General features: G+C 43.4%; 1 protein-coding gene across 1 annotated transcript; it reads right to left on the reverse strand.

Moving 5' to 3' along the window:
- Nucleotides 1-11,625: 11,625 nt before the first annotated feature.
- LOC134458658 (NACHT, LRR and PYD domains-containing protein 12-like) lies at nt 11,626-17,914 on the reverse strand (the record flags this gene model as incomplete). The annotated part of the gene is made up of 5 exons (XM_063211088.1): nt 11,626-11,800; nt 12,022-12,195; nt 15,892-16,062; nt 16,310-16,483; nt 16,689-17,914. Coding segments are annotated over 5 exons (1,920 nt in total), but the record flags the coding sequence as incomplete, so codon positions are not given.
- Between the last annotated feature and the right edge of the window lie 4,580 nt (nt 17,915-22,494).

Here is a 22,494-nt window from a genome sequence, read left to right on the forward strand (position 1 = left end):
CCACTCTATGAGAGTGTCAACTGGCAGTGCATAAGGCCCGACATCCAGACTGAGGAAATGATATAATGAATGAATGATGAATGAATGAGAGAAAGCATGAAAAAATAAACTCATTGAATAAATAACGGACAGGCAGCGAAACAAATGATTCTTGGAAAAGGAACAGAATGAGTAAATGAATGAAAGAATATTCCATTCAGTCAGCGGTCCAGGAGTAGGGGTGCATTTTTCCAGGGCTGCTGATATACTGAATGAATGAATGAATGAATGAATGAATGAATGAATGAATGGACAGATGGACAGACGGATGGAGAAACGTGATGAAACCATGAAAAAGAAATAGAATGCATAATGAATGAATGGATGAATGAAAGAATATGCATTTCCATTCAGTCAGTGGTCCAGGAGTAGGGGTGTATTTTTGCAGGGCTGCTGTTATACTGGCTGTGCATAATGAATGGCCCACTCAGGAGAGAGACCTGTTGACAGCACCTGCCTCAGATTCGAGACCTAGACTGAGACCCAGACTGAGACCACTGAGCCGGGTCGCCTTCTGGCCAACTGAGTGGGCCCATAAATCCACAGCCCATAACCCAGCCAGCAGAGCAGCCCATCGGCCTGGCGATTTACTCTGCTCTCTCTCTCTCTCTCTCTCTCTCTCTCTCTCTCTCTCTCTCTCTCTCTCTCTGTCACACACACCCAAACACACAAACTCAAACCCAAAAATACCACCAGGCACCTGGAGATAGCACAGTGTGTTTGTGTCATTGGGACTCACATGGGTCACAGATAACAAAGCGCCCGATCTACATTTAGAAGTGTGTGTGTGTGTGTGCGTGCGTGCGTGCGTGCGTGCGTGCGTGCGTTTGTACAGGCTGTCTGACAGTTCACTGTGTGTGGCTGTAGGCTATGCATGACCTGAAGAAAGGGGGGGAGGTATATGTCAGGTTTGCTGTGTGAGTAAGATGCATGTGTGCTGTCGTGCCAGGGGGAACTGCCTATCTGTGTTTTCTGTGTGTGTGTGTGTGTGTGTGTGTGTGTGTGTGTGTGTGTGTGTGTGTGTGTGTGTGTGTGTGTGTGTGTGTGTGTGTGTGTGTGCATGTGTGCGTGTGTGCGTGATAGTGTGTGTTGGCGTATGTGTTTGTGCATGTGTGTGTGTACAGGCTACCTGACAGCCTCGACAGTAGCATCTCTATCTGTGTGTGTGTGCGTGTGTGTGTGTGTGTGCTTGCCTGCGTGCGTGTGTGTGTCCACGTGCCAGTGGGAACTGCCTGTCTGTGTTTTCTCTGTGTAAACCGGAGCCTTTGAAAAGTCCCTGAGTGCCTCAAACATGGCATCACAGAGCTGTCGCACTGCAGTCATATCCATGGAAACGGTACAAAGAGTGATTAGGTTAGGTTAGGTTAGGTTTCTTTATTAGTCTCCACGAAGGAGAAATTTGCTTTGGAGACAGGGAGGTTGCAGCATCATAAGGAACATATAGAACACATAGGACACATGACACCAACACAGAAAAACAAACAACAGTAAAACAATAGAAGAAAAACAGTGTAGGCCTACATGCTCATGGAGATAATGATCATGGAGTAATGCGCCCACTCAGTCCGGCAGCGTCCTGGACGCCTGTAATCCCAGAGTTGCCTCTTCCTCTTCCTCACCACACCACACGCCCCCGTCAGAAAGGGGCATTCTCATAATCCACATAGGCCTACGGATCATCATCTGACTCACTAATCCCTACGTCTCCAGAACACATATTTGCCCCCTGACAAATATCCTGGCAACACACACACACACACACACACACACACACACACACACACACACACACACACGTACACGCACAGATTCAGACACACGCCCACACCTGCGCACACACACTTATTCATACGGACTCTACACACAAAAACACATACAAATATGCATGTACATGCAAGTACACACCCTCACACACATCATCACTAACACAAATACACAAATACCATTTGCAAGCACATTCACAAATATAAACTCTGCCTCCTAGGTACATTGACGGGGATAAAGTACAGAAACAGCTTTGTGTGTGTGTGTGTGTGTGTGTGTGTGTGTGTGTGTGTGTGTGTGTGTGTGTGTGTGTGTGTGTGTGTGTGTGTGTGTGTGTGTGTGTGTGTGTATGGCTGCCAAGGAGAGAGCAAATTAGTGGCAGGCAGGAAATAAGCTGAACCGTTTAAAACAACAACCATGATCTCATGGAAGTCTAAATAGCAAATAACCTGTAAAACACCACACATACACACGGGCACACACACACACACGCATACACACACATACATGCATGCACGCACACACACACACACACACACACACACACACACACACACACACACACACACACACGCATACACGCATACACACACACACACACACACACACACACACACACACACACACACACACACACACACACACACACACACACACACACACACACACACACACACACACACACACAGTGAACCGTGTTCAAATCACGAGTCAATCTTGTCCTGTGAGTAATGAAGGGCAAACAAACAAACCCACAAAATAAAATCCACTGAGAATATGAATTGGGACTAAACAAAGCAGACAAAACACTTCCCTAAAATCATCTGAATGTAGCGTAAACAGATGTACACAAAAAATAGTGGAGCTCTCATGTGACAATGAATTGTTACATCTGCTATCGAAATATGATTGGCATATTTTTTTCAATATCTCTTTTAGTCATAGAGGAGAAAGCAATCATCCAGGGATGTGTGTGTGTGGTTGTTTTGTTATCAGCACAGGGGCTATGAATGACAAACAGGAAATACCTACTGTACACACAAAAAAAAAAAATACTTCAAAGCACAAAGCTCTGCCAAGGAGAAATGAAAGGATGCAAAATTGGGCCATTTGGCAATATGTAATATATTTCAGACACTTCCTGGAAATGTTCTCTCATTTTCATTAACATCTTCCCAAAGTGTTTGGCAACAACTTCTTTTGCAGAAGAAAATGGCGTCATTTCAACAAACAGCAATAATGGAACATTACAACAATGAAATTGTGCCAAATCACAACACTCTTGTCCCCTTTTTTCTCTTTCTTTCTTGAATGTAAGCAGCTCTACAGTGCAGTATACATTCAAGAAAGAAAGAGAAAAAAACTGTGTATACCACACACACGCACACGCACGCACGCACACGCACAAACAGTTTTTTCCTCTTTCTATCTTTCTTTCTTTCTTTCTTTCTTTCTTTCTTTCTTGAATGTAAGTGGCTCTACAGTGCAGTATACCTTTTCAAATTGCGTGAGAGTTTCTGCAGGCATGGAGGGGGAGGACTATGGAAATGAACAATGTCATGTCCCACAGCTGCAGCAGAGCTCAAGACATATGAGGAGAAGAGTGCCTTTTTCAGCAACAGCAGTCCCTAATATCATGTGGCCATATGCCAGCTGGCTGATCGGGACCGACAGGAAGAGTTCCCAGCATGCACTGCTGTTCTCCAAAGCCAGAAATCCAATGTTCATCTCCCACCTTCACAGCCACCAGCAGATCCACTCTGCAGCTGCACAGACAATAACTTTCATCACATAGATAGATAGATAGATAGATAGATAGATAGATAGATAGATAGATAGATAGATAGATAGATAGATAGATAGATAGACAGATAGACAGATAGATAGATAGATAGATAGATAGATAGATAGATAGATAGATAGATCCCCTACCTCCCCTAAAGTCCCCTGCACCTCTCCCATCCCCCCTCATCCCCCAGCACTCACACTGGACCTCCCCCCTCCTTCTCCCACCTCCTCTGAAGTCCCCTGCACCTCTCCCATCCCCCCTCATCCCCCAGCACTCACACTGGACCTCCCCCCTCCTTCTCCCACCTCCTCTGAGGTAACCTGCACTGACGCACCGACACCGATAGAACCTCACCCCTCCCCTCCCCCACTGCAAACGGAGCAGCCACCCCCCACCATTACGACAGGACAAGTCAGGAGCGCATTGCGAATGCTTAAGCCGAAGGCCAACGGACCTGATGGGGTCAGCGCCAGACTCCTCAAGACCTGTGCAGAAGAGCTAGCTGAGCCACTGCAACACATTTTCAATAAGAGTCTGCAAGCGGGTAAGGTGCCCACACAGTGGAAAACCTCATGCCTCATACCTGTCCCTCGGTAGCCCTCACATCACATATAATGAAGACATTCGAGCGTGCACTGCTGCTCAACATACTGAAACCCCAAGTTCACCACGCACTAGACCCACTACAATTTGCCTACCAGGAGAAGGTGGGAGTTGAGGATGCTATTCTGTATCTGCTGCACAGAGTGCATTCTCACCTGGACAAAGGAAGCAGTGCTGTTAGAATCATGTTCTTTGATTTCTCCAGCGCCTTCAACACAATACAGCCACTCCTGTTGAGAAACAATCTACTGCAGATGGGAGTGGAGACGGGGCTGGTGAACTGGATCACAGACTACCTCACAGGAAGGCCCCAGTTCGTCAGACTAGGTGACCTCACATCAGAGACTGTAATCAGCAGCACTGGAGCTCCACAAGGAACGGTGCTTTCCCCCGTGCTGTTCACCCTGTACACCACTGACTTCAACTACAACACGAAGACCTGCCACATGCAAAAGTTCTCGGACGACACCGCCATTGTTGGATGCATCAAAGATGGGCAGGAGGGGGAGTACAGGGGACTGGTGGAGGACTTTGTCAAATGGTGCAGAACCAACCAGTTGCGGCTGAACACCACCAAAACCAAAGAAATGGTGATCGACTTCAGGCGAACCACCCCACCCCTGGTGCCTGTCTCCATCGAGGGGGAGACTGTGGAGACAGTCTCCACATACAAGTACCTGGGTGTTCACCTGGACTCTAAACTGGACTGGTCTGCTAACTCACATGCACTGTACAAGAAAGGACAGAGCAGACTCTACTTTCTGAGAAAGCTGAGATCTTTCAATGTGTGCAACAGACTCCTGCAGATGTTCTACCAGTCTGCCATGGCCAGTGTGCTCTCCTATGCTGTGGCATGCTGGGGTGGCAGCATTAGGAAGAGAGATGCTGGACGGCTTGACAGGCTGGTGAGAAAAGTAGGGTCTGTGGTAGGCACAGAACTGGACGCCCTCACAACCACAGCTGACAAGAGGACACTTAGCAGATTGGACTCTATTTTGGACAACTACAAGCACCCCCTGTACCCAGTCTTCGACAACCAGAGAAGCCTGTTCAGCCACAGACTGCGCGCCATCTCCTGCAAGACAGACAGGCTGCGGAAGTCCTTTGTACCCAGGGCCATCCAGCTATTCAACATCGCACAGAAGGACACTCAAAGAGAGATCGTCATAGGGGACTGGACTGCATAACAGATCCCCCTCCTGCACACTTATCTACCTGGACTCTTTACCCTATGACTCCTCTTCAAGTGGACTGCACAGCTGCTTGTGTGTGTGTGTGTGTGTGTGTGTGTGTGTGTGTGTGTGTGTGTGTGTGTGTGTGTGTGTGTGTGTGTGTGTGTGTGTGTGTGTGTGTGTGTGTGTGTGTGTGTGTGTGTGTGTGTGGAGAGACACAGTTGGCGACATGTGTAACCCCTTGGACTACTGATACTCCTGGACACTTTGGTGGTAACTGTCTTGGCCACCCAGCACAGGTGACACTATGTACACTTTATTTTTGGTGTGTGTGTGTGTGTGTGTGTGTGTGTGTGTGTGTGTGTGTGTGTGTGTGTGTGTGTGTGTGTGTGTGTGTGTGTGTGTGTGTGTGTGTGTGTGTGTGTGTGTGTGTGTGTGTGTGTGTGTGTGTGTGTGTGTGAGAGATGCCTTGGCAAAATGTATGCAACAGTAAGCTATATTTGATTATTATATGTGTAATTATGTGTGTTATGTCTTGTGGGCAATGTCTTTATTTATGTGTGTATGCTACTTGACACCTTAATTTCCCCCTGGGATCAATAAACGATAGATAGATAGATAGATAGATAGATAGATAGATAGATAGATAGATAGATAGATAGATAGATAGATAGATAGATAGATAGATAGATAGATAGATAGATAGATGTGTGCACATTGATGTGGTTACACAGGCTTTCAGTGTGTGTGTTTGTGTGCGTTAATATCATTTTTTAGTAAGATGTTTCCAGGGTTGCCGTGGCTCAGTGGGAAAAGGAGCCCTACCATTACACCAGGGACCCTAAGTGCAAGTCTGGCACAAGGTAATTTCCTGACATTTCCCTGTCTCTCTCTCTTCCACTACTTTCATGTCATTTTCACATGTCATGCTCTCCTGTTTGAATAAAGAACAAAGGCATCCAAGAAGAAGAAAAACGTCTCTTTAGGAACCTAGCACAGACAGAAAGCATTTGCAATGTAATGTTATTTCTCATCAATTAATATTCACTTCCCATCCTCCTCAATGGGAACATTTCTAGTGCATGACATGAACACAATAGGCTGCTATTATCCCAGCATGTGGCCTTCATACGATTCACTGTCAGATGGGATGAAATGGATGTTATTTACTTCATGTCTAACCCACGCTGAACTAGGAGAAGCCATAAACTGTTTGTGTTCTCCCTATGATGTTAGGAGAGGATTTTCCATGGCGCTACGTTTTGCTTAGCTAAACCCTCATCTGTCTGTTTTGTTGCTGCTATTTATATTCCCTTCATGTTAATGACAGTCATTGGTTTTTGTTTCTATACTTTTATACTTTCTTAAATGGTTCACGTGTGCATGTTTTGATTAAAAAGGGAAAGATATGGAACTACACGTGTTCATTTATGTCAGATACTTCTACTGACAGTAATCAGACATTGTCATTATGGTTCTCTTTTTTTTATTATTAGGACTGGGACTCGATGAAAATGTTTAATCGAATAACTATAGGCTTTCAAGCAAAGAAGCCAATTTCTCTCAGTCATCATGTCCAAAATGTGCTGCTTTGGTCGCTAGTTGATTTAAATGAATAATCCTACTTTTCAAAAGCAGTGACGACAAACCCCCAAGATAAAACCAATAAAACCCATCAAGAACCTATCAAAAGCCGTGGTTAGTGCCTCGCATAGCGACTGACTGACTGACCGACTGAAAGATATGAAGCGCACTGTTTGGAGACAGGCCAGCATAGAGCTCTAGATTGGTCGAGCTTTACATGGGTGTTACTCATATGCCTATAAAACTAGACTGCCTGTGCAGTCGCCTTCGACTGCTTAAGGTATATCCCCGAAACGCGACGCTTCCAGTCCCCAATCATTCCTACCACTCCCGTCCACCTTTTCATGAACGTTTATGATGAATACAAAACATAAAATAAATATATTTAATATCTATACATAGATCAATGACGTGCAGAGGCTTAAAACCAAATGACTATTGTGAAAATGAAGGAAAAAATGGGGCAAATGGTAACACTGTTTTAATGGTTCACTATTACAGTGGATATACCACATTAGGTACAGTGTAATAACCAGTGTAACAATATTTAATACCACGTCATACCAGTGTGACACCATGTACCAATTTTGTACTTATATCATGTAGGCTATTTGTGTGTAAGTGGTATTACATGGTATTGCATATTTGTACACTGGTTATTACACTGTACCTGGTATTGCCTATTTTTACACTGGTATTACACTAGTATTACATGGTATTAAATATTGTTATACATTGGTTATTACACTGTAGGCCTACCTGATATGGTAGATTCACTGAAATGGTGAACCATTAAATTAAGGAGTTACCGGGCAAATCAATCCACCCAGTCAGAAGTTATGGGCCAAATAAAAATTCCACCATTTTGAAAGTGTTGACCTCCAAACTCGAATCAGTTCATGAACCTACCCTAGAGCATTCACACACCAAATCTGGGACAAATCCATCCACCCGGTCAGAAGTAATGGGCCAAACAAAAATTCGGCCATCTTGAATTCGGCCATCTTGAAATTGTTGACCTCCAAACTCGAATCAGTTCATGAACCTACCCTAGAACATTCACACACCAAATCTGGGACAAATCCATCCACCCGCGGGGTTGCATGTTCCAACGCTAAATACCGGAATCATTTCACACTAGATGCAGTCAAATGCAATAATGTTTATATCCAAAATATACTGTGCCTTGGAAACAAAGTTATGTCCGTAACGAGCGACTCTAATTTCAGTAAGCACCTCTCAACATTGCATGGTGGCACACCTCCAAGCCCCGTGCAGCCAGTTTCAGCTGTAGCGTAGAGGGAGACGAACCTACTTTCTCAAGACTCAAGTGAGCTCAACAAAATAATCGCTGTAACATCACAGCCAAAATAATATCACAGAACAAGGATGAAAACCCCATTTAACTGATCTTCTGTTTCTTTGACATTTTAAGCAACAACAAAAAAAAAGCAGAAAAAAACTTTTCCTGGTAACCAGTTACTTTTAAATGAAGAAACGCAGTTACTAACGCAATTACTTTTTTGAAGAAGTAACTGGTACTTGTAATTAGTTACTTTTTCAAAGCAACTTTCCCAGCACTGCCTGTAACACATTACACTACATTGCATTGCATTACAATTAGCAAACGTCTTTTATGCAATGCACCCAATATAAACACACACAGGGGCATTATACAAAATAAAAAATGCAAATAATAATTGAAATACTGTACATATAACATTTTAAAATATTGTAAATATTAGATACAATTAAAATACAACGTCAAACAGGGGAGTTAGCATTCTTACTACCCTTCTCCACACACACACACACACACGAGCGCGCACACACACACACACACAAACACACACACACACACACACACACACACACACACACACACACACACACACACACACACACACACACACACACATGGTGCGACCCCTACCAACCAACCGAGTCTCAAGTGTGCTCCTGAAACCTGAGGAAGGAGAAAAAAAATAGATGATCAGGCAATGCCCATAGAAACATTATTTCATTACATTACAATTAGCTGATGCTTCTATCCAAAGCGACTTTGGCACTTGCTCAAAGGCACCCAAGCCATAGAGTGTTGTAAGGAGTGGAAGTATGGGATTCGAACCTGAATCTTATTTAAAGCCCATTTCCTGAACCATTAGACCACGGTTGCCCCAGCAACAACTCTCCGATGTCCATAGCAACAAGCTCAATAGATGTATGAAGAAGAGATGTTTATATATGAACTTACTTTATTTTCTCCAGTCTGCAATTGGGGTCTTTCACCAAAGCAGAGAGCTTTTGAACATCTGAGTCACTCAGGCCATTTAATGTCAGGTCCAGATGTGTGAGACGTGAGGAGTGTGAGGTCAAGACAGAGACCAGAGAGGAGCAGCTCTTCTCTGACAGATCACACTCAGATAAACTGAAACACAAACATAAATACCAAGATTAATTACCAATCACAGCACACACACACACACACACACACACACACACACACACACACACACACACACACACACACACACACACACACACACACACACACACACACACACACACACACACACACACACACACACAAAGCAAGAGTGCTTACTGTAGTTCTTCCAGTTTGCAATGTTGATGTTCAAGTCCAGAGTCAGTCAGTTCAACTCCTGAGTCCAGCAGGTTGTTGTTACTCAAGCTGAGCAGTGTGAGACGTGACGATTGTGCGGTCAGTACAGAGGCCAGATAGGAACAGCTATTTTTGGTCAGCTTACACTCACACAAACTGAAATACAAATATAAATATGGGTGTTAATCACACAAATTCAACACAATCACACACAGAGAAACACCCACACAAACAAGGCCCATAGCTTCTTTGTGCAAATGGGCCCGTCGTCGCCATGCTTTGCTGAAAGGACTCATCTAAATTGTAACAACATAGCTGTCACCAGGGCCGGTTCTGGCTTATTTGGTGCCCTAGGCGAGTTTGAGTTCTGGCGCCCCCCCCCCCATCAAGAACAATAACCGTTTTTCATCAAATGGATTTGTGGTTCTTTTTGACAGGCGACCAACACATCAGATTGAGTCGCATGAAAGTAGCTTCACTGTGTGGTGTGTTGGATGTGATGGTGGTGGGGCCCCCAACCCCAGATGAGAGGGAGGTTATCAATGTGTTTGAATTGTAACGTGAAATTGAAATGAGTGATACAGTAGGCCTACATTTGCATGTAAAATGCATGTGTAGACAATAAGCCTACCAAGGAGGTCTGCATTGAGCTACACTACCTACAGCATCACAAAGCATGGCAGCATAACAATTTTAATAAGCTACACATTTGTGCTGTCTTCCAAACCAATTTCATTTCTGGACAATAGTGGTGCATTTGTGAGTAGGAGAATGAGAAGGGGGCTATCTATGTGTTTGAACTGGAGGGACAGGGTGAGAGAAAGGGAGAAGAGCTGTCACACTATTGAATTTCATAATTTACAAAATATAGTAAATAGCCTCACTTGTCTGCTGTGCATGGTTCTGTTACATGATTAATGTAGGCTATGTCATTCTGGTCTGGAAATTAATGTTTTTTTTAAGCTTACAACAAGCAGGTAGGCTATTTCATGTGGATGGAAGGAGATATGGCAGCTAAAATTGTTTTAAACATTGCACCAGTCTTACTTTACATTGCTTGTCAACCTAAGCAAGTATTATGATATCAGGTGGGTGTTAGTGAGTAGTGAGTAGGCTACTAACTTTACTGGATTTCATTGCTTGCCATACTTGGCTAATGTTAGCATGCTAACTAGCGATTTCTCTGATCAAAAACAAAGCTCTTTTTCTCTCTAATTCCAAATAGTAACCTCATAACTATTAGGCTTTCCATAATCACAAACGGTTGCTGATTAAATCACATAGTTCCAAAACACCCTCTGAAACTCCTGCATCATGCAATGAGTGGTTTAATGAGAACATAATAATCTCCATCCAGCAGAGCAGCACTACTGTTTGCGCTTGCCCTCTCCGTCTCTCGAGTGTCCAAATTCAAAATAGATCGCTTGCTCACTCGTCCCGCCCCCTTTCTCAGAACTGTCTGTTTATTGGTTCACAGACTTCCCAGAGACAGTTGGAAGCGATATTACTATTGGCTGAGGGGCGCTTGCCGTGAGGAGCGCTTTCGCCACTCTTTGTTGATTGCGACTTCATAAAAAAACTTCATATCGCAAAATTACGCATAGGAGAGCACCATTTCGGCGCCCCTTCTTCACATTGCGCTCTAGGCGACCGCCTAGCCGGCCTATGCTAAAAACCGGCCCTGGCTGTCACTTTACAAAGACCCTAAAGTTTAAGACTTGCTTTTTGATAATAATAAGGTGATAACATAGCACAGAGACGGTTCAAAAAAAGTGACACAATAAAACAGTGATTACTGTAGTTTTTCCAGTTTGCAGCATTGATGTTGGAGTCCAGAGCACAGAATTTCTATTCCTGAGTCCAGCACGTCATTGTTACTCAAGTTCAGATATGTGAGATGTGAGGTGTGTGAAGTCAGGACAGAGGCCAGATAGGAACAGCTCCTCTCAGTCAGCTTACACTCAGACACACTGAAACACAAATGTAAATATGAACGTTAGGTAACAATCTACAGACATACACACTGACCCTTAAAACAACAACAGCGCTTACTATAATTGTTCCAGTTTGACATTGTGATGCAGCAGCCCAGAACATAGAAGTTCCACTCCAGAGTCCAGCAGTGCATTGTCACTCAGGTTGAGCAGTGTGAGGCATGACGAGTGTGAGGTCAGGACAGAGGCCAGATAGGAACAGCTCTTCTCTGTCAAGTTACACTTGCTCAAACTGAAACAAATAAATTACTTTCATATCAGTTACCTGTCGTATGCCACACACACACACACACACACACACACACACACACACACACACACACACACACACACACACACACACACACACACACACACACACACACACACACACACACACAAATCCACAAAATTGTCCCTCAGGATGTTTTTTTTTTTTCAAAACACAGAGAATCTGCATTAAGTGATGCTTACCATAGTGATTCCAGTTTACAGATTTCATGTTGAAGTCCAGAGGCTAAACGTTCCACTCCAGAGTCATGCAGCCCATTATTACGTAAGTCCAACAATGTGAGACACGTGGAGGGTGAGGTCAGCACAGATGCCAGATAGGAACAGCTCTCCTCTGACAGGTTACATGACCAAAGCCTAAACCATAGTGGAACTTTTTTAGTATAAACCACGTCATATGTGATGCGATCTGGGAAAACCCGTCGGATGTCGCGCTGGCTGTTTCTCAGGAAACAGCGAAAATAGGTCGAGAAGCAATGTTGTCCTGAAATCGGTTTCTCATTAAATTATTGTTGTTTAACATCTTGTCTGTCATCTCTGAAAATATTTGGTCTGAAATCGCTGTTTTAATGTGTTAAAATGAAGATTGAAATGGCCCGATGTGTGGTGAGAAGGGAGGCAGCCGTGAGCAGTCTGCTTGCGCAGCCAACGTGCTGACTACGTTTGTAGCGCAGGGGCGCGCGAGGTTGAGGGAAACACATCAGAGCTTGTAGACTTGAAGGCTCAGAATTCACACATGTGTAGCCTATTCACTGACTCGTTGTCAGCGCATCTGAGCAGTTGAAAACGCCTTCTGTCTCGATGAAGCAGAGTTCTCCCTCAAGTTATAGGTCCAAAGAAAGAAGGAACAATGAATAGCCTACAAACAGTAGGCGACACCTCTCCGTGGATCCGAGGCCGTCGAGCCCTGTGCTTATCAACTCCAGTCTCATGTGCCTCTTGCAGTTTATCACTACAACTACGATTAGGCTACTAAACGGCACTGGATTGGATTGCTCACATGCAAACCTTAAACTAAAGCGCCCGTGTGATTTATCTAGGCCTATTACGAAAAGTTTACTGCGCTATGTCCTACTTATTGTCATAATAAACGGTCCTGAATTGAAAGATGTAGATGTGGTCAAGACAGGGCTTGTTAGGTTTCTGTAATTTAAAGAAGCCTCATCGGATCATCTCAGATGTGGAAGATTAAAATGCTTTTATTTAGAACCGTGCCAAATGAATGTGTTCAGTTAACACGTCTTCAGCAGTCCGTTTCCAGAGTCAGTCTGAGATACTCGGTGACGTTTAACCTAGTTCATGTCAGTCCTTTACCGCGACGCACCGGACAGTAGGCCTATAGAAGAGCGCGAAGAAAAACGTTTCTCCTCTCTATTTTTTGTGTTGCCTGCTGCAGAGGGTCAAAAGCGGCCCTGTATACCTACTATTCCGAGGCAGCGCATAGCGAAAAGATTCATTCTTTTCCCGCGCTGGTACACACTTTGTCATAATTCCCTGTGCTGAATTGAGTGTCGTGGTTTTGGTCAACTGGCTCCCTAACACTGTAGAAGCGTCACTGGATCATCTCATATGTGGAAAAAAATGTATAGGCTACCTATGCATTTATGTCTTGCCCTGGGTTCAGTAAAGACATATTCAACAGTCAATTTTCAAAGTCAATCTGAGATGCACCGGTGACTTTCACCCCAGTCTTTAAAATCACCAAAGTCCTTTCAAGCGACGCGCGAGATAGTGAAGAAGGTAAGCGCGGAGAAAACCTTTTCTCTTCTGTTATGTCTGTGCTGCCTGCTGCAGAGGGTAAAAAAAACAAAAGCGGTCTTCACCGTCCTGTAGCCTACTACAATTATTCCGAGGCATGATGTATGTTTGTTTTTTTGCGTGCAGCTGATGTTTTGGAATCGCGCAAAACCATGTTTTACCTCCGAGCAGAGAGCTCATTGCACTTTTCCGAGACACTGATGCTTCCCATTTGCGCATTTCAGACACATTTTGCTGATATTTTCGCTTCATACCCTAAACAGTAAAATGGAATGTCCAATACACGTCATTCGTTTCTTTACCGGGTGGAATGCTTTAGGAACCTAAATGCCAAAAGTTGTGCAGTAAATTACGAATAGGCTACATAACTATACATGACGAATCAATACACAATTTAATATGAAATCATATTATATAAACGCAGGCCAGTATGTAGACTAGCCTATACACGACCCACAGTTAGCCAGCAGTTTGGGGGTCTGGGAGACAAAAAAAAGAAAAAGGAAGACCTCAGGCCTATAGGTAAAAGTAATGGAATTACATTCGTTCAGCCGATTTGAAATTAACAGGCATGTGGTAGGTAGTGTTTGATGAGTAGCCATCTGTTGTTATTTACAATAATAATAATAATAATAATAATAATAATAATCTGAATATCAAAACAAGTACATTGCGCTAGGCCTACTCTTGCTGTGCTGCATCAAGCAATATTTTTTGTCCCCAGTGTTTTGTTGTCCTCAAAAGTAGTGCCATTGGATTCCAAATTTACTGAAGATAAATAAATGAGATATTAATGAATTCTTAAAATTTTGCTTTTATTCAGTTATTGCTTCTGAGACTTACTCTTCTGAGAAGTGGATATCATCAATGACTGAAAGAGCACTAATTATACCAAGTGACTCTTCATCCAATTAGGCCAATATTAAATTCTGAACTGCAATTCTGCCGATTTCTTTTTCTTTTTCTCGACTTATGGTATGCCAATTTCATAGCACATACTGGATCTGAGGTACTTGGAGAGATCATTGAAGTGGGGTATCACTCCATTGGTTGTATCCCTTACTCTAAGTAATCCAGCTATGGTGTGGGATTGGGGGCGGAGCCCAGTTCTACGATGAGCGACCTCAGTTAGGGTGATGGTTAGGGGGGTGGGGCTGTGCTATGGTCATGGATGAGAGCAAAATTCAACTAGAGACAATACAGAAGGAGGAGACTAATCTTTAAGAGATACCTTGACCAAAAAACTATCCTACCTGTATCTTCCACCATCAGTGAGGCATCCGGAGCATCGTATCAGGACGCTGCACTGCTTTCAAACCGTGTTACTCTACTCAAAGGGTTCAAATTTTGAATCGCTATCTAACAAAGGAAGAGCCAAACTCCTGTTTTTAAAAATAAAAATTAGGACTATGTTGCATTACAATTATACAAAGAAAACATTTCCTGCACAGCGGATGTCTAGGAACTTAACATTGAATTGATGTGAATTACAATTATTCTTACAAATAAGTATTCAGGAGATGATAATGGTAATGAAGCACTGAATGAAAAGCTAACAATAATAATGTCTCCATTGGGGATTATACTTGTAGTGTCCAAAGTACTTAGAATGGCTCAATTATACAGTATCCCAATAACTATGAAATTAATAATAATAATTACTAATATGATCATAATTTTTATCCATAATAATGTGCTATCCCTGCTGTGTTGAAACAAGGATTTTTTTGTTTGTTTCCTTAGTTGTTTCTTTGACTCAAACTCAAAACTAAACAAATTACATAAATAAATCAAAGAAAAAATAGTTGCAATACCTACTCTGGCCACAATCCTCCATACTCAACCTCACATTTTCCCAAGCTGCAATACCTACTCTGGCCACAAGAGGCTTGCATAGAGCCTTGCATAGTTGCAATACCTTCTTTGGACACAATCACCTTGCATAGTTGCAATACTCACTGTGGCCACAATCGCCTTGCATAGTTGCAATACCTCCTCTGGCCACAATCTCCATACTCAACCTTTAGAGTGTTTTTTCTCAGAATTCCTCCAAACGACTAAGTTGACTTTGGGTAAGTATAACATTTGATAGAGACAAGATATGGAAATAACGAAAACACCTTTGGAAAGAGCTTGAAGTTGACTTTCAAATGGTAACGATATCTCAAAAATGTAAAATCCCACCATGTGAAGGGTTTTCCCAGATCGCATCACATATGATCACAGACACACATGCAAAAATATGCAAACCAACATGCCACACAACCCACAAATGCCATATGAAATGATGCTTACTTAAGTGTTTTGAGGTTGCAGTTTGGACATTGAAGTCCAGCACATAGAAGTTCCACACCAGAGTCATGCAGCCTATTGTTACTTAGGTCCAGCAATGTGAGACATGATGAGTGTGCCAGGGCACAGGCCAGAAAGGAACAGCTCTTCTGTGTCAGATAACACACACTAAGGCTAAAATAGAAATGTATGTATTTATATGTATAATTGAATCATTAATATTCTACACACACACACACACACACACACACACACACACACACACACACACACACACACACACACACACACACACACACACACAGACAGATAGACAGACAGACAGACAGACAGACAGACAGACAGACAGACACACACACACACACACACACACACCACAAATCATCCCCTAACACACACTACCACATAGAGTGATGCCTACTTTAGTGTCTCCAGTCTGCAGTGTTGATGCTGAAGTCCACAACATAGGAGTTTTACTCCTGAGTCCAGAAGTTCATTGTAACTCACGTCCAGATGTCTGAGACACGAGGATGGTGAGTTCAGGACAGAGGCCAGATGGGAACAGCTATTCTCTGAGAGGTAACACTTTGGCAACCTGAGAAAGTTATCACACACACACACACACACACACACACACACACACACACACACACACACACACACACACACACACACACACACACACACACACACACACACACACACACACACACACACAACCTTTAAGTGGTACTTAATTTCTTCTAAATACCTTTGTACCACCAAAAATTTCAGAAAAGAAATGCTGCTTTGCTACCTACTCTGCAGATGTGGATGTTGTGACCACTGGCACAAGTTTCCGAAGAACATCATCAGGGCTGAGAAGTTCAGTTTGATCTTGCTCTGGTGTCTGCATGTATTGATGCAGGTCAAATTCCTCCAACTGCTCTTCTGACATACGAAACTTAAACATCTCAGTCTCCCACTGTCCTTGTAAGAGCATCTCTATAGACAGGACTCCAGAGTTCCTGTCAGTGTGCTCCACTACAGCATGCTGATTCAGCTCATTCAGGCAGTAGAACAGATTGATCCTTTGGACTGACTCACTCTCAGCCCTGATCCTCTCTTTTATATACTGGACTGTTTGCTCAGAAATCTGTGATTGGCTACCGATCTGTGGGACTAGACGTTTTAGGAGGCTCTGATTGGACTCCACTGAGAGGCCCAGAAGGAAGCGAAGAAAAAGGTCCAGGTACCCATTCTTATTCTGTAAGGCCAGATCCACAGCAATTCTGTGCAGTTCATGTAGTGTTTCAGCTGTGAACAAAGCAGAGAGCTGAGAGGTTATCTGTGGGTCAGACATGTTTCTGCTTTTCTCTCTGTTCCTCAAAGAAAGGAGCACATGCAATGCTGCCAGAAACTCCTGGATGCTCAAATGCACAAAGCTGAACACACTGCCCCTTTCCGCTCTGAAGATCTGGGTACATACTCCTGAGTACACTGACGCTTCTTTGACATCAATATCAGCCTTTGCCAGGTCTTCCTCGTAGAAGATCAGGTTGCCCTTCTCCAGCTGCTGAAATGCCAGTTTCCCCAGTTTGACAAATATCTCGTCATCCTGTTCCTGTCTTCCTGAGAACTTGGTCTTTTGTACACTGGCCTGAATATTTAGAAAGTGAGAGTAGATCTGTGTAAGAGTCCTAGGAAATGTCTCTTTTTCTGATATTTCTGTTGTTCTTTCTACAACAGTAGACAGGATCCAGCAGACAAGAGGGATGTGACACATGATGTTGAGGCTCCTGGATGACATCAGGTGTATGATGGTCCTATTGGCCAGATTTTCGTCACTGATTCTTTTCCTGAAGTACTCTTCTTTTTGTGGGTCATTGAATCCCCTTATTTCTGTCACCAGGTCAACACATTCATGAGGGATCCGAGTGGCTGCTGCTGGTCGGGTGGTGATACAGTGGAGAGCAAAGGGAAGCAGATTCCCCTTAATGAGGTTTGTCAGCAGAACATCCACTGAGGCTGGCTCTGTCACCAGTGTTGCCAGATTGGGCTGTTTCCCGCCCAATTGGGCTGCTTAGGATGGCCGTGTGCAGGTAAAAATGGCATTTAACAGAAAATCCCGCAGTTTTTGCCATAGAAATCAATAGAATTGGGCGGGATTTTGTGCTTCTAGGCGGGTTTTGAGCATTTTTTGGGCTGGAAATCATCAGTCTCATCTGGCAACCCTGTCTGTCACATCACAACACGCTGGGTTGGAGCTGAAATCTAGAGGAAGCCGGCACTCATCCAGGCCATCGAAGATGAATAAGACTCTGTTCCCTGAACTAGTAAGGATTTGAAGATGTTCCTTACTTGAAACAAAGTATTGGTGTTTGGTGTTTCCCTCAGCCCAGTCCAGAGTGAACTTCTGCACAGAGACTGTTTTTCCGATGCCAGCCACTCCCTTAGTCAGCACTGATCTGATGTGTTTGCCTTGTCCAGATCCAGGTTTAAAGAGGTCTCTGCATTCAATTGGTCTGTCTAATCCTTCATCTCTCCAGGATGCTCTCTCTATCTGTTTGACCTCGTGTTCTGTATTGACTAACCCTCTCCCCCCCTCTGTGATGTAGAGATGTGTGAAGACCTCAGTGAGACATATAAAACTTCCCTGCTCTACACTTCCCTCAATCAGACACCAAAACTTCTCATTCAGATAAGATTTGTGGATCTGCTGAATTTCTTCCTTAACTTGGCCAGGTTGAGGTCTGTTAAAAAATATTAGTAATTAAACTCATAGATTTGTAATTAAAAACAGACAATTGAAAGAAAACAACTAATGTAATTGAGCTTAGTGTGTTAAAAACGTGCATAAGCAATTTCATACACAACAACTCTATCCACACACACACAACACTTGCACACACACACAAGCTGAGTCAAGTAGGATTAGTATGTTACTGATAGTAGGATAAGTTACTGGCAGTGCAGAGACCATTACTGAATCCGACACACACACACACACACACACACATACACACACACACACACACACACATACACACACACACACACATATCCATGCACGCACGCACGCACACACACAGACACATACACCACCACCTAAACAGCTGGCCTTACTGGTGAGTAAATGGGTCCTCTCCTGTTATAGGAATGACTAGCTCATCAGAGGCATCTTGCTCCAGTGACCCACAGGTGTGTGTAGGAGACGATGACCTCATAGAAAAGGATGCCTCACTTTAAGAACCCAAGAGATGGAGAGATGGAGAGTGTGATTACAGAAGGGCTGCACGATTATGGAAAAAAATCATAATCCGATTATTTGGATCAAAATCATAATCACAATTATTTGGATCAAAATCATAATCACGATTATTAATCACGATCATTGATTTTTGCTGAATTTTCTAAAAATTATAACAAAATGAAACATGACCAAGAATTATATACGGGATGAGCAAAATAAAATGAATTGTAATAATTATGTAAAAGGCGATAGCGTGAAACTTATATGAACAGATTTCTGGCCAGAAACACCAGCCTGTAAGCATGTTCTGGCTTCAAGGACGCTCTCGAATGTAGGTCACTATTGCCACAATTAAATCACGATTAAAATCACAATTTCGATATCACTATTATATCACGATTTTCGATTATTGATGATTAATTGTGCAGCCCTAGACTACAGTACTATGACATGATATTGCCGTAGTTATTCCACCGTGCATAATGATGTAAGCACACTTTAACTCATTGGCTGCCAGCCATTTTCATAAAAGAGTACCTCGGAGTGCCAGCGATTTTTCAGCATTTTGGGCGTTTTTTGGTAGCCTGGTTCACACCAGACGTTGTGTGTGTAGCTCTGCTCCGCCAGGGGGCGCCAAAGCTACACACACTACCGTCTGGTACACAGCCATAGAGCAAGCTCCGTCTCCAACTAGAAAATAGGCTGAGAATTTATTGCTTCGGCACGGCCTCCTCACCAACAAATTCCTTCAAAAACCTTCCTGTTAATCTTTAAAGAGTCAATATAGTCTCTAATCTGTCTTGTGACTCCTCAATGTGAGTTACCGTTGATTTTGAAGCAATAAATTCTCAGCCTATTTTCTGGTTGGAGACGGAGCGTGCTCTATGGCTGTGTACCAGACGGTAGTGTGTGTAGCTCTGCTCCGCCAGGGGACGCCGAAGCTACACACACAACGTCTGGTGTGAACCAGGCTAGTTTTTTGGAGGCTCACAGAAAATTGAGTTCTGTGTCTATGTCAACACCATACCTATCAAAACACAGATTAGACGCTCATCTGTCATCAGAAAAAAACGGTGTCTCTCTACCCCTTTCCGTTCTTTCATAATCATCTGTTGAAATTAAGTGGAATTCGCCAAAATGCTGCTTTCTAGCCAAAAAGCTGAGAAAACGCCATTTGAAGTAGAACTATAACTGCAAACGTTTTTTGCCCGTAATGGCATCGTCCTAACAAATCCAAACCTATCAGCTGCTATTACAGAGTCTTCTGTCATCTGTAGCCTGAACAAAAAGATCATTTGTATGACCTTTTCAACCTAATATACTGAAATATAACGGGGGTGGACTCGAAAACAAGGGTGTTTTGGTTTAGTTGCTGGCGCGCAGCATGGATCATGACAGCAGGTGCCCCTAACTCCGGTAACTCCCTCCCTCTCCCTCTCCCTCTCTCTCTCCCTCTCTCTCTCCCCTCGTTGGAGAACGAATCACAGCTGGTTTATTTCCTCCAGAAATAGTACCATGTTGTGTCATTTGTAGAGGTGCTTAACTCGAATCTTTGAGGCGTCCGGATTGATTGGATCATTCCAAGGAGAGTATCCGGATTAGACGGATCACTCGGATCACACGGATCACTTATTTAAAATAGGCCTAAATAAAAATAAATAATAATAATGTATTTTTTAAAACGTTTCTGCCGTTAAATAGCTATGCCTTTGTTGTTCCATTTATCAATTCATGTTGATAAATCAAAGAGTAAGACAGTTTGATCAACAAATCTCACTTTATGAATGTCACAGTTCCTAAACTCATGCTGCGATCCGACCCACCTCTCCTCACTAAACATGCGACCACAACTCGAACAGCCTTTGGCAGCAGTGAAACGGCATGTTCCTGATTTTGCAATAAATAATGTGTGTGTTTGTATTTAAGAAGACTAAAAGTCAAATATTTGGGAGCAGAAGTCTAGTTGAGCAGGGATAGTCAGGAGGCGAGCAGCAGATGACCACTCGCTTCCGCTGCCGAGTTACCTTGCGACTCGCACACTCGTGGCAAAAACGAAACTTAAGTGTTGATCCGATCCGTAGGGGATTCGCTGCTACCAACAACTCAGTCAGGATTCGTCTCACCGAGTTGCCGAGGGCGCCGCTGCTGAGTGACTCGGACGAGGGGAGTGACAGCAGTGGCTTTAAAGACTGTAGCCTACGCTGTAACGCAGTGAGTGATAGAGTCACGTCTGTAGACTATAATTTCCCTAAGAGTAGCCTACAGAGTGAGATGTTAAAGCGTTGGCAGAGCACTGTTAACATTTAGAAATGTAGGCTAGAGCTCAACAGAGTCAGAAGCACACACATAGGGAGCGGGGATCCGCGACTCAATTGGCCACAACAGGCTGGACGGATCAAACAGGCTCGATGAATGACGAGGCGGGAGTTGGTTCAGTTTTACTCAGTGAGTGTTCGTGACTGAACAGCATACTAGGGAGATTAGAGAATGGCTGTTGTAGTCAACTAAAGAGGATATATTCCGGTTTCACAATTTCTCGCGCTGTAACTGCCATTTTGTTGACATATTAATGAAATGCCGTCTGACCCGCATTTGGCGGATAAATGCATGACAGCCATCCGGTCTGTCCGGATGAGGTCTTGATCCGGCTCTCCAAACGGATCATCCGGGTTTTATATCATCTCTAGTCTTGTGGGGAGGGAGGCAGGTAGGCAGGTAGGCAGGCAGCTCCGCTTAGGCTACTGCAGCTTCTTTGGCAGAGCGGACAATTTGCAGATTGATGATTACTGTCATCATGGTTCTGCTATAGTGATCTTGTCATATATTGTTCAATGAATTTTCTTTTGATAAAGTACTGATCACACATCCAACATTTCACAAGCCGATTGGAGTGGTGAATGCTAGCTGGTCTGAGGCTAAGTGCAATGCTTTCTAATGTGAGCTGAATGCATCTGACCAGACACAAAGGCTACTCTGTTCCAAGAATCTGCAACCCCCCTGTCTTTTTTGATGATACAGTAAGCTGATCATACTATACAGATCCATAAAAATAACTGTGGATTGAGTAAAAAATAGTTGACTTACCAAGGCTCCTTTATTTAGGCTTAGTTGTAAGTTGTTAGCGATTTCGTGCTAGCTAGCTAGCTAGCGTAGCAAACTTGATACCCAAGTTCCCAACTGAGGTGACACATCACCACTAGTCCCGTGCATTCTCCTGTTAGATGATATTTTGTAAGCAACATCCTGATGTTGTGTAGGCTGATCACATTATCCAAAATGAAAGGTTGCCACACAGATCATCTCATGGTGTATTTTGGGCAAGTTAGCTACAATGCCTTCTAGCTAGATAGCAACAGGGGATTGTATTTTGGTCA

Source organism: Engraulis encrasicolus, chromosome 11 (genome assembly GCF_034702125.1).
Source record: "Engraulis encrasicolus isolate BLACKSEA-1 chromosome 11, IST_EnEncr_1.0, whole genome shotgun sequence".
Taxonomy (NCBI): domain Eukaryota; kingdom Metazoa; phylum Chordata; class Actinopteri; order Clupeiformes; family Engraulidae; genus Engraulis; species Engraulis encrasicolus.